We start from the raw sequence: 13,911 nt of genomic DNA, 5'->3' as shown, positions 1-13,911 counted from the left end.
TGTCTGTGTAGTGCCTCTGTTATTCAAGTGATTCTAACCAGGATATGCTCAAAATGGAATCTGATGTGCATTCAAAATGGCGCCCTATTACATATAGTGCACTACGTGCCCTGGTCAAAAGTAGTGCATTATACAGGGCATATCATGCCATTTTGGACACAGCCCTAATGCTATCCTATGTGTCCTGACCTCGTGTGTCCAGGGGGACCTAGTCATGCAGTGTGACCACCTGTTTGAAGTGTTGACCAAACTCAGCGTGGTCGCCAACAAGCATAGCGCCATCAACGTGGTCCAGGGCAGGTAAGGCTGTGGCTGACAGGATGGATTCTGGGAGTTATAGTCTGATGGATCAAGTGGCCAGATGAGCAGACTTATGAATGTTATTTAATTTATTTAGCAAGGATAGTCCACTCAGTAACACTTGCCAGTGTTTTCCAAGGAGTCCTGGGTGAATATGACTATGATATGTGGTTATTTTTTAGCATCAAGTTTCAGATGCAGGCGGGGAAAGAGGGCATTGTGGATTTCAGCAGTGGCCAGGAGTCCATGGTGTACAAGGACAAGAATGGACATCTCATGGTGGTGAGTGATGCTGTTACTGCTGCTGAGGGGAGTCTGGTTGCCTGGTCCCAGACCTGTTTGTGCTGTCTTGCCAACTCCTATGGCCATTACCACGTAATTTGCCTCAGATCTGGGACCAGGCTCATGCACTTTTATTTTAGCTGCTAGAAGAAGAATTAAACATTTATTGTCCACACAAAGTAGAATGTTTCCTTTGGCTTCCCAGTGCCATTATACACAGAACAGAACAGACAAACAAATATTGAAACAACTGTGATCACATTGATATGATACCAAACATAGAAACGTTAACAAATGTTTGGAGTAAGATGCAGTTATTGTATGGTTTTTATGAGGGCATGCACTACCTTGTGTTATGGACATACTGCCAACCATACAAAAAGGAATGTGGAGTCCTGTTGCAGCAGGCAGCTCCAGGATCGTGTTCATTAGGAACCAAACGGAAGAAAATGGACTGAAACAAAGAGGGACTACCGTGTCCAGTAGGAATCTTTCATTTAATTGCAAGGGTTTTTAAATGTTTTCCGTTACGTCCCCTAATTAACACAACGCAGGTGATCAACACGTGCAGGCTGAACGAATGACATATTTGTCACTCTAGGTTTCCACTCGGACCAGGGCTCGATAACCTGCGCAGGGTCCAGGACATAGAGACACACTAAGGAGAGGATGGACAGGCTCCCAGGAGACTGACCACCTGACCACTGACTGACCAGACACATCATCTGGATTAGACCAAGAATTCTGCTCTTTTATTGCCTGATTCCAGATCTGTTTGTGTTGTGCACAAACTCAATATTTAAGTCAATAGCCAGTTGTAAGACCCCACAAGCAGATCTGGGATCAGGCTGGTTTTTGTGGAGATTAACCCCAAAAAATACCTACAGCTGTTGCTTTCAGAAAACCCGGAAACTGCAAATGTACAAACCATTGAACCAATGGCTCAATGTATTTAATGTCAATCAGGCAGAGCTCGTAAGAAAATTAATTTAAGTTTTTCTTATGCACCCATCCTGTGTGAGAGAATTGACTGGAGCCAACCAAGTGTTAATTTAAAGACATTCCTCCCGCTTTGGGCTGAATGTGTCAATTTGTACTTCATACATGCATGATCTATGAGCAGAATTACTGTCTTACCTCAATTAGCCAAGAAATCCCTAGTTTGAAAGCGACTTTTCTCGAAGCTGTGCTGCGCCATTTTCCCTACATTTCGCCTCACGTGGGCCAGCCACTTAGCAATTTGAGTTCTAGCCAATGAGCTCGCATTTGAGTGACAGCTCAAGAGACCTGCCCAGCGTTATCCAATTAGGTTGCAGGGCGGGACCAACGGCTCAGTGGACACAGCAGAGAAAGAGAAATGACATTGTGCACATACAGTATGTGATGTATTATGCAATTTTCGGGGACCACTTTTGGCTCGTGAGCGCTACTTTCATAACTACTGACTAATAAGTATACAAAAGTACCGGATAATCTCTTTAAGGGACCCAAAAAAGCACAAACCTGTGTCATGTCTATGATCTACCACGCACTTGTATATTCTCAACTAATTTCTGTTTCTGAATTCAAGGCTAAGGGAGTATGTGTCTGCTGGTTTAGTATTTCAGATGTAAATACTATATACATTACAGTGTTGTTGAATGAGAGCAAAGTGTACTTCTCTCTAAAATAGTAAATTATATATTTTTGTACTATAGCAAACCGTCAGGATAGGAATGATTGATTTTGCAACAAAGTCATATGTACCATAATTTTGTCCTTCAACAAAATTCAAATGAAACAAATCACAAAAGTATTGTAGAAATATTTTATTTATTTTTGATAAGGTATCTATAAAATATATGTAAAACATTTAAATGTGGTACATCTGTACAGACAGATGTCTTTACAAGTACTGCGTTTGCTAAAAGAACACGTGTGGACATACGGTTACCATTCCTTAATGAATACCCTGATGAGGGGCAGGTCTAAATGATCTGCCTGTTAAAAGCTTGTAGGAGACAGCTCCTCCTCCTTGGGGGTAGAGTTTTAGTTTCAACCATTCATTTCAGCCTTAAGAGCTCAATCATTCAATCAACCCAGGTAACACTTAACACTTCACAGCTCAAGTTCTTCCCTTTTAAACAATCACTTACATGAAGGGACATTGGGTTAAATGGGAAATCCTATTAATTAAAAAGAGGTTGTGGGAGAGTGGAGGTACTCCATTGTATGATATATTTTGATTTGACCAAATATTGACTGATATTCAAGAATAGGGTGAATAGAAAATGCAACGATTTCATTGGAAATTGATAGAACACGAAAGGCTGCGAGCAGTGAAGCCGTCTGACACAATGAGAGATCGTCTGTTTGATTCAATACTTCCCCCTAGTGGACTTTTCTTGTAGAACGCCTGATTGACTGCCATCATACAGATTCTTCAGACACTTACAATACTTTTCTTTGACAGAATATTCAAAACATCCAGAAACTCAGCGACAAACGTTGCATGATTCTTGTTCTTCTGGTTGCATTATAGCAAAGACCAAAGAGCACGATGCTGACATTGCAATTCCCTCCAGTATAACCACTGACATTTCCATTCCACATACATCCCATTCATAATCCTATTCACATTCATGCATAGTGGAAAAACATTGGCAACCACCAACCGACAGATAGAAATCCTCAGAGCACTACACACAACAAGATGGCCTACACATAAACACACATGAATCCACTTCACCACACTAAGCTTCAACTCGTCTCTCATCCTCAGCAGTGAGCTCCCGCTGTGGGGGACGGGTGAGAGTAGGAGTGGGGAAGAAGAGGGGGGGAGAGAGAGAAGTGCTGGGTGTTGGAAGCAAGGCACAGACGTGGTCCACTGAGAGTCCAGGGTCAGACGTCCAGGGCTGGGCTTTGGATGGTCGAGGGACGAGGTCCGTCAGGGGTTACTGGTGGTGGTGGTGTGTGCGGTCGTCGGGCCGCTTGACGTGGATCCTGCGCACCCTGTCGATGCGCTCCTCGTCCTCGTCCAGGTGGTGCGAGCGGCCGGCGGCGCCCCCCGTGGCCTCCAGCAGAGCGTTGTCGGGACCCCTCCCGTCCTGGGACTCATACAGCAGGATGTTGAGGGTCTCCTCATAGATCCGCGCCTCAGGGAACTCCACCTGGGGGGTAGGGGAGCGGATATTTATGTATGTCCGTCTGCCTGGGTATTATGTCTGAACGCCAAGTATGCCTGTACTTTGTTAAAAAGCAAAATGTCCCAATGGCATTTTAAAGTATTCTATTTGATGCTAACAACAGGTTAAAGACAACAAACTCAGAAATTGAGGTAGTTTACTAGAGAAGAGGAGGAATCAGTTCTGTCATCAGAGACAGAAGCCAGAGACGTTATGTACTTGCAGGGTCTGTGCTGATTAAAATATCTTAATGATGACATCCCACTATAAGCCGTCCCAGAGTATGATTTATTTGCGCTACCTTGGTCTGCTTCTTCTCGGTGGCGTAGACAATAGAGGTGCAGCACACCTCGGCGATCTTGCGGCCCTGGCCATAGAAGGACCAGCAGCAGATCTCGTCGCCGATCACGTCCTTGATGAAGAGCACGCGGTTGTTGAAGCGTAGTGACAGCTTGTCAAACAGCTCAATGTTCTTCAACATGTTGTCGTCCGAGTTACTGCATGGAGGGAAGGAAGGGGAAGCCTGATTGGTGACAATGGGTCGCGTTCCACGCCGAGTACATTGCAGACACGTAATTGCCTTCGCACAGCAACAACCTGCTGCGTGTCACATCATTGACTATGCTGTCGGACATCAGATTGCTATATCATATGATGTGGCTAGGTGATATGTTAAACACCTATCCAGGCGTTGTGAGATCTAGCAGATTTTTCACTTGACATTTACCATAATTTACAGACAATGTGTCTTTATAGATTTAAGTCTCTCTCACCTGGTGTAGGAGTATTTGTTGTTGCTTCTGTTGTATAATAGTTTGACAGTAGGCTGTGTAGAGACAAAACAACAGAGGAAGATGTCAGTCAAAATTGAATATGTGAGACTAGATCTTCTCTAGAAAATACTGGGCGTGTCCTTCACTCTGATGCGTGACTCAGTCAACAATACCTTATTAGAGGTGGCAATGAGTCTCTGTTCTTCCTTCGATGATGTCACCAGAGGAACTTTACAGAACGGCTCGTACGACTCTTTGTTCTAGAACACCAAGAAAAAAAACATCAGTCATACTTGGACGGTAAAGACAGATTTTGTCTAGAATCAACAAGAATTTGGACATAGGTCCTCTAACAGATTGGGTGGGTTGGCTGGGCCAGTAATGGTGTATGTGTAGTAGGTAGAGAAAGACAAAGGCAGAGTGTCGGTGGAGGGATGAGACAGACTATTTCACACCATGGTGCCGACCCAAACCGTACTGACTGATATTTTCCTTTTGACGTGGTCCTTTCCAGCACGATTCAAGCAACTATAGTGGATGCATAACCAAGCCAGTGCAGTGCAGCTTGGCTCATTAGTGTGAAAAGGGTGTAAAGAGGTAAAAAGGAGGTGTGACAGGAGAAAAGAAAAGTTTTGAGCGTGAGGATACCTGAAGGGCAGCCTGACACTCATCAGCCAAGCCCTGGACCAGATAGTACTTGGACTCAGCCAGCATCTCCTCAGTCTCCCGACGACTCTCTGGGAGTGGTACCGCTCCGTCTCTAAGGTAGTTCAGAATTGTCCCAAAGTGTTTCCCACACCGGTCAATCAGGATCCAGCCTAGAAAGGGACAAGCACCAGATTAGAGGCCACTTTCATTTGTAATAAGTGTATAGGGGCAATTCCACAGTAGAGTGATGCTGAGACTCAGAGTTCTCGCTTTAAAAATGTACGCCAAGCAAAAAACAATGTTTGCTATGTTAAACAAACCATACAACTCTATGCACAAGGACGACTTTGAACAATTTCCACAGAAAATGTTACTAAAACACATTTACTTAAAGAACAGTGCAGATGCAAAGTTTGGTAACAGAATGACGGCACCAACAGCACAAACCATCACTGTTCTTGAAGTAAACGTGTTTTTGTAAAAATGTCTGTGGAAATTGTTAAAAGTAGTCATTGTGCATAGAGTTGTATGGTTTGTTTAACTCTGCAATCATTGATTTTTGTTTGACATAGATTTTAAAGTGAAAAAGCTGAGTCTCAGCATCAATCTGTTCCCGTGGAATTGCCCATAGCCAACTCCTATGCTCGTTGTCATGCTCGTCTTGACTCGACAATGAATATTTAGGAGTTGTCAAGACCGCACAAACAGACCTCGGACCTGGATAGCAAAATACAGAAGCACGTTACAAAGACTCCTCACTCAGACATTCTGGAACCCTCCAACCATGTGTTGTGGTGCCACTGACGTCTGACAGATACAGTACCTTCACTGTCTGTGAGGACCTCCATCCTGCCGCTAAACATGGCCTTGAGCATGGTGTCCTGCTTGGTGAGGGTCTGCATGGTGGTGTAGTAGAGCACCCCGCCCACGTTCAGCTTCACATACTTGGAGCTGGGACTGGAGCCCTTGAAGGAGGTGGTCCGGGTTGTAGCCGCCGGCACTGCTGAGCTCACCACGCTCTCTCCTGACATCTCTTCCTGTAATGGTGGCACAACATCACCAAGTCAAGTGTCAAGATAACAAACAGACAAATGAGCTGCATGGACAGGTCAGCTTTGGAAAACCAGTCCATTCAATCCCACATTGACCCCAAACTTCAAGACTTGAGATCTGAAAGGATTAGCTAGATAGATAAAGTAGGTAGGACCTGCTATAGCCTAACCTAAAACCAATTTGATTCTCAATTCTCACAATTGGTTGTCTTCCCCAGTTAGTTGCCCTGCCACGCTCGTTCTGAACGTTAAAACGCATCGCTTGCGGTACGGTTTTGGAAACATAAGGAACGTAACTTTAATATCAGCGACAAATCTTCTTTTTTTTTTAAACAAAGGTTAAATTAGTACACACCTTTATAGGGTTAGGGTTCCCACACGGCCATATTTCCATGTTACAGCGCTTGTTCATGAGGGAAGACAGAGACTACCTGTTATAACTAATTTAGCTATCTGCATCTCTGAACACCTGTGTGTAAATGGAACTGAAGCCACAAATGTGTTGTCACTGAAAAATACTGTCAGCTGCAACTGTGTTAAAACCGGTTAAAACAGTGTACATACAGTAACTGTGTATTTTGCATTTGTGAAATTATTTTGACGTGATATAAAAGAGTGATTTATGTTTCTAGAACCATACAGTACCGCAACTGAGAACCGATTCACGTTTAGATCGAGTATTTGGCTGTTTTGGCTTCCAGAACCAATTCGCCCTTTAAAGAGAACATGTAAGGTCTATAGACTAAGGAATAACGTTGGCTCCTTTAGTCCAATATTGGGCTAAGCCAAGAAGAAGACTAGCTAATAAATCATCCGCTACTCCGACGTTAGCTAGCTAACGTTAGGCCAAAGAGACAAGAACGTCCACATTTGACAAATGAGTGATCCTTGATTCAATTGTTTTCTATTCCAAAAGTGTTAGCTAGCTAGCTTACTATCATGTGATTTATAACAACAACATTATTCAGTCATATCTACCATAGAACCCCCCCCAACAGACTTCGGAAATCTAGCACCAGCCCGAGTCAGGAATCACTCACTTCCGGACACCAGTATTTTGCCAGCAGCACAAATTATGACGTCAGTTTAGTATGGTAATAAGGAAACCTTAAAAATAAAAGTCCATATTTAAAACATTTGCAGTGTGGATAACTCATTCAAAATATATTACCAATGGTGGGAAAAGTACCCAATTGTCATACTTGAGTAAAAGTAAAGATACCTTAATAGAAAATGACTCAAGTAAAAGTGAAAGTCACCCAGTAAAATATTACTTGAGTAAAAGTCTAAAGGTATTTGGTATTAAATATACTTAAGTATCAAAAGTTAATAGAATTGCTCAAATATACAATAACGATTTTCTTGTTTTTAAAATGTACGGATAGCCAGGGGCACACTCCAACACTCAGACATAATTTACAAACGAAGCAATTGTGTTTACTGAGTCCGCCAGATCAGATGCAGTAGGGATGACCAGGGATGTTCTCTTGATACGTGCGTGAATTGGACTATTGTTCTGTCCTGCTAAGCATTCAAAATGTAATAAGTACTTTTGGGTGTCAGGGAAAATGTATGGAGTAAAAAGTACATACTTTTCTTTATGAATGTAGTGGTGTAAAAGTAAAAGTTGTCAAAAATATAAATAGTAAAGTAAACTACAGATACCCATAAAAACTACTTAAGTATTACTTTAAAGTATTTTTACTCAAGTACTTTGCACCACTGGATATTACATTTTAATCAATGTTAATTTTTATTGTACTTTTAAGCAAATGCAAGAAGGAATTTATGAAAACAATTACAAATATGCTTCTAAAAACTTTTTTAAAGACCGCAATGGAAAAATACTATGTTTCCGACTGGTATGTTCAAAATATTGGGATGTAGAGAAAAAACTATTCTATGTGCAGAGGTAAAAGTGGGGTTGGGATTACTCAGTTGGGTCTGCAGAATCTATACAGTGTCTTCAGAAAATATTCATACCCCTTATTCCAAATGTTGTTGTGTTACAGCCTGAATAAAAAATGGAATACAAAAATGTTTGTCTCACCCATCTACACACAATACCCGATAATGACAATGTGAAAACGTGCTTTTAGAAATGTTTGCACATTTATTGAAAATGAAATACAGAAATATCTCATTTACATAACTTTTCAAACCCCTGAGTCAATACATGTTAGAATCATCTTTGCCAGCGATTACAACTGTGAGTCTTTCTGGCAAAGTCTCTAAGTTCATTGCACACCTGGATTGTACAATATTTGCACATTATTCTTACAAAAATTATTCAAGCTCTGTCAAGTTGGTTGTTGATCATTGCTAGACAGCCATTTTCAAGTCTTGCCATAGATTTTCAAGTATATACAGTGGGGAAAAAAAGTATTTAGTCAACCACCAATTGTGCAAGTTCTCCCACTTAAAAAGATGAGAGATGCCTGTAATTTTCATCATAGGTACAAGTCAACTATGACAGACAAATTGAGGAAAAAAAATCCAGAAAATCACATTGTAGGATTTTTGATGAATTTATTTGCAAATTATGGTGGAAAATAAGTATTTGGTCACCTACAAACAAGCAAGATTTCTGCCTCTCACAGACCTGTAACTTCTTCTTTAAGAGGCTCCTCTGTTCTCCCCTCGTTTCCTGTATTAATGGCACCTGTTTGAACTTGTTATCAGTATAAAATACACCTGTCCACAACCTCAAACAGTCACACTCCAAACTCCACTATGGCCAAGACCAAAGAGCTGTCAAAGGACACCAGAAACAAAATTGTAGACCTGCACCAGGCTGGGAAGACTGAATCTGCAATAGGTAAGCAGCTTGGTTTGAAGAAATCAACTGTGGGAGCAATTATTAGGAAATGGAAGACATACAACACCACTGATAATCTCCCTCGATCTGGGGCTCCACGCAAGATCTCACGCCGTGGGGTCAAAATGATCACAAGAACGGTGAGCAAAAATCCCAGAACCACACGGGGGGACCTAGTGAATGACCTGCAGAGAGCTGGGACCAAAGTAACAAAGCCTACCATCAGTAACACACTACGCCGCCAGGGACTCAAATCCTGCTGTGTCCCCCTGCTTAAGCCAGTACATGTCCAGGCCCGTCTGAAGTTTGCTAGAGTGCATTTGGATGATCCAGAAGAGGATTGGGAGAATGTCATATGGTCAGATGAAACCAAAATATAACTTTTTGGTAAAAACTCAACTCGTCGTGTTTGGAGTACAAAGAATGCTGAGTTGCATCCAAAGAACACCATACCTACTGTGAAGCATGGGGGTGGAAACATCATGCTTTGGGGCTGTTTTTCTGCAAAGGGACCAGGACGACTGATCCGTGTAAAGGAAAGAATGAATGGGGCAATGTATCGTGAGATTTTGAGTGAAAACCTCCTTCCATCAGCAAGGGCATTGAAGATGAAACGTGGCTGGGTCTTTCAGCATGACAATGATCCCAAACACACCGCCCGGGCAACGAAGGAGTGGCTTCATAAGAAGCATTTCAAGGTCCTGGAGTGGCCTAGCCAGTCTCCAGATCTCAACCCCCATAGAAAATCTTTGGAGGGAGTTGAAAATCTGTGTTGCCCTGCGACAGCCCCAAAACATCACTGCTCTAGAGGAGATCTGCATGGAGGAATGGGCCAAAATACCAGCAACAGTGTGTGAAAACCTTGTGAAGACTTACAGAAAATGTTTGACCTGTGTCATTGCCAACAAAGGCTATATAACAAAGTATTGAGAAACTTTTTGTTATTGACCAAATACTTATTTTCCACCATAATTTGCAAATAAATTCATTAAAATCCTACAATGTGATTTTCTGGAATTTCTTTTCTCTTTTTGTCTGTCATAGTTGACGTGTACCTATGATGAAAATTACAGGCCTCTCTCATCTTTTTAAGTGGGAGAACTTGCACAATTGGTGGCTGACTAAATACTTTTTTTCCCCACTGTATTTGGCCTTGTGTTTTAGGACATTGTCCTGCTGAAAGGGGAATTTGTCTCCCAGTGTCTGTTGGAAAGCAGACTGAACCAGGTTTTCCTCTAGGATTTTGCCTGTGCATAGCTCTATTCCGTTTCTATTTATCCCCAAAAAACTCTATAGTCCTTGCTTATGACAAGCATACCCATAACATGATGCAGCCACCACCATGCTTGAAAATATGAAGAGTTGTACTCAGTGATGTGTTGTGTTGGATTTGCCCCCAAACATAATGCTTTCTATTCAGGACATAATTATTATTTTTTGAATCCATTTTTTTGCAGATAAAAAAATGGCGAATGGTGGTGGTATTTATTTTTTGCAGGATAGTACTTTAACAAAGTGGCAATATTTTCAGAATAAAGTGGCAATATTTTGAGAATAAAGTCAATGTTACATTTAGAAAATGAAGTGGCAGTATTTTGAGAATAAAGTGGCAATATTTAGAGAAAAAACTCTAAATGTAATTTCGAGAATAAAGTCATAAAAAAGTTGCACTTATATTTCAATATTAAAGTAGGGGATTTGGTTAACTGCATGTCTCCCTGGCTCCCTGTTGCTGTGTGCACCACCGTTGAAATGCCTGCAGTTAGATGACCTGGTGAAACTATACTTTAGAATTGGCTTTAGTAACAAGGAAATCCTTTCTCTTTTAGCACATAATAACCATATTATTATAAGTAGACTTATTAGGACCTGGAATAGGTTGTACCACAGATTATTCTTTTCAGAAGGAGGAACCACACAGACTCAGATTAGGTATTTCATCAAAATCCGTGTGGTTACATACATAGGTAGAGACAGGTGGGTTGTGTGTGTATGCAAGTGTGTGTGTGGGCGGAGGTGGGGGGTGGGTCTAATACACTAGTTCAAACAGGCGTCACACACACACACACACAGACACACACACACACACACACACACAGTATCCCCAAAGCAATACTGTCCCTGTCCATACAGCCAGCTGGGTTCTCAGTACATCACGCAGACTGGAATAAAGAACTCTCCGGGAAGAAGAAAGGCGGTGGTGTATGTTTCATGATTAACTATTCATGGTGTAATTGTGATAACGTACAGAAACTCAAGTCCTTTAGTTCACCCGACCTAGAATACCTTACAATCAGAATTCTCTTCGGTTATAGTCACAGCCGTGTATATTCCCCCTCAAGCCAATACCAAGACGGCCCTTAAGGAACTACGCTGGACTTTGTGCAAACTGGAAACCACATATCCTGAGGACGTATTTATTGTAGCTGGGGATTTTAACAAAGCAAATTTGACGAAAACGCTACCGAAGTTCTATCAACACATTGACTGTAGTACTCGCGCTGCTAAAACGCTCGACTACTGCTACCCCCCCTTCCGGGATGCCTACAAGGCCCTCCCTATGGCAAATCAGATCACAGCTCCTATAGGCAGAAACTCACACAGGAAGTACCTGTGCTAAGGTCTATTTACATTTTAGTCATTTAGCAGACGCTCTTATCCAGAGCAACTAACAGTTAGTGAGTGCATACATTATTATTATTATTATTATTTAAAAAATGTCATACTGGGAATCGAACCCACAAACCTGGCATTGCAAACACCATGCTCTACCAACTGAGCTACATCCCTGCCAGCCATTCCCTCCCCTACCCTGGGCCAATTGTGCACCGCCCCATGGGTCTCCCGGTCACGGCCAGCTATGACAGAGCCTGGATTCAAACCAGGATCTCTTTTCACTGTCCATTTAGGTTAGTATTATGGAGTAACTACAATGTTGCTGACCCGTCCTCAGTTTTCTCTTATCACTGGGCGCTTTCCTTCCTCTCCGACAACTGAGTTAGGAAGGAAGCCTGTATCTTCATAGTGACTGGGCATATTAATACACCATCCAAAGTGTAACTAATAACTTCACTATACTCAAAGGGATATTCCATTTCTGCATTTTTAAAATTGTTTTACCCATCTACCAAGAGGTGCCCTTCTTTGTGAGGCATTGGAAAACCTCCCTGGTCTTTGTGGTTGAATCTGTGTTTGAAATTCACTGCTCGACTGAGGGATCTTACAGATACAGTGGCTTGCGAAAGTATTCACCCCCTTGGCATTTTTCCTATTTTGTTGCCTTACAACCTGGAATTAAAATGGATTTTTGGGGGGTTTGTATCATTTGATTTACACAACATGCCTACCACTTTGAAGATGCAAAACATGTTTTATTGTGAAACAAACAAGAAATAAGACAAAAAAACTGAAAACTTGAGCGTGCATAACTATTCACCCCCCCAAAGTCAATACTTTGTACAGCCACCTTTTGCAGCAATTACAACTGCATCTCTCTTGGGTTATGTCTCTATAAGCTTGGCACATCCAGCCACTGGGATTTTTGCCCATTCTTCAAGGCAAAACTGCTCCAGCTCCTTCAAGTTGGATGGGTTCCGCTGGTGTACAGCAATCTTTAAGTCATACTACAGATTCTCAACTGGATTGAGGTCTGGGCTTTGACTAGGCCATTCCAAGACATTGTCCTGCTGGAAGGTGAACCTCCGTCCCAGTCTCAAATCTCTGGAAGACTGAAACAGGTTTCCCTCAGGAATTTCCCTGTATTTAGTGCCATCCATCATTCCTTCAATTCTGACCAGTTTCCCAGTCCCTGCCGATGAAAAACATCCCCACAGCATGATGCTGCCACCACCATGCTTTACTGTGGGGATGGTGTTCTCGGGGTGATGAGAGGTGTTGGGTTCACGACAGACATAGTGTTTTCCTAGATGGCCAAAAATCTCAATTTTAGTCTCATTTGACCAGAGTACCGTCTTCCATATGTTTTGGGAGTCTCCCACATGCCTTTTGGCGAACACCAAAATGTTTTGCTTATTTTCTTCTTTAAGCAAAGTGGTCCTATGGACAGATACTCCAATCTCCGCTGTGGAGCTTTGCAGCTCCTTTAGGGTTATCTTTGGTCTCTTTATTGCGTCTCTGATTAATGCCCTCCTTGCCTGGTCCGTGAGTTTTGGTGGGCGGCCCTCTCTTGGCATGTTTGTTGTGCTGCCATATTCTTTCTATTTTTTAATAATGGATTTAATGGTGCTCCGTGGGATGTTCAAAGTTTCTGATAATTTTTTATAACCCAACCCTGATTCGTACTTCTCCACAACTTTGTCCCTGACCTGTTTGGAGAGCTCCTTGGTCTTCATGGTGCCGCTAGCTTGGTGGTGCCCCTTGCTTAGTGTTGTTGCAGACTCTGGGGCCTTTCAGAACAGGTGTATATGTACTGAGATCATGTGACAGATCATGTGACACTTAGATTGCACACAGCTGGACTTTATTTAACTAATTATGTGACTTCTGAAGGTATTTGTTTGCACCAGATCTTATTTAGGGGCTTCATAGCAAAGGGCGTGAATACATATGCACGCACCACTTTTCCGTTATTTATTTTTTAGAATTTTCTGAAACAAGTTATTTTTTTAATTTCACTTCACCAATTTGGATGATTTTGTGTATGTCCATTACATGAAATCCAAATAAAAATCCATTTAAATTACAGGTTGTAATGCAACAAAATAGGAAAAACGCCAAGGGGGATGAATACTTTTGCAAGGCATTGTAATTGTATGTGTGGGGTACAGAAATTAGGTAGCCATTCAAAAATCATGTTAAACACTATTATTGCACACCGTGAGTCCATGCAACTTATGTGACTTGTTAAGCACATT

The 13,911-nt window shown here is 42.0% G+C and overlaps 2 protein-coding genes across 3 annotated transcripts in view; one reads left to right on the top strand and one right to left on the bottom strand.

The window, feature by feature from the left end:
- Positions 1–1,233, top strand: part of LOC121550748 (unconventional myosin-Ih-like) — a 72,864-nt gene extending 71,631 nt beyond the window's left edge. Inside the window, exons 30-32 of the mRNA XM_045227056.1 lie at positions 203–300; positions 483–637; positions 1,184–1,233. Of these exons, the coding sequence (XP_045082991.1) occupies positions 203–300; positions 483–637; positions 1,184–1,233 (303 nt within the window). The remainder of the gene's footprint in view (positions 1–202; positions 301–482; positions 638–1,183) is intronic.
- Positions 1,234–2,375: 1,142 nt separating this feature from the next.
- On the bottom strand, positions 2,376–7,278 carry LOC121550518 (BTB/POZ domain-containing adapter for CUL3-mediated RhoA degradation protein 3). Of its 2 annotated transcripts, none has more exons than XM_041862805.2 (7): positions 7,198–7,278; positions 5,991–6,204; positions 5,168–5,337; positions 4,693–4,779; positions 4,520–4,572; positions 4,048–4,243; positions 2,376–3,731 (listed from the first exon to the last, which is right to left on the bottom strand). In XM_041862805.2, exons 1-7 carry the CDS (start codon positions 7,198–7,200, stop codon positions 3,516–3,518), a joined length of 939 nt encoding a protein of 312 aa, XP_041718739.1. In that variant the 5' UTR covers positions 7,201–7,278; the 3' UTR covers positions 2,376–3,515. The 2 variants fall into 2 exon arrangements, with proteins under 2 accessions (XP_041718739.1, XP_041718738.1); XM_041862804.2 differs by lacking the exon at positions 7,198–7,278 and adding an exon at positions 6,575–6,738.
- Positions 7,279–13,911: the final 6,633 nt, after the last annotated feature.

This window comes from Coregonus clupeaformis, chromosome 18 (assembly GCF_020615455.1).
Source record: "Coregonus clupeaformis isolate EN_2021a chromosome 18, ASM2061545v1, whole genome shotgun sequence".
Lineage (NCBI taxonomy): Eukaryota > Metazoa > Chordata > Actinopteri > Salmoniformes > Salmonidae > Coregonus > Coregonus clupeaformis.
This window is presented reverse-complemented; position numbering and strand designations above follow the sequence as displayed.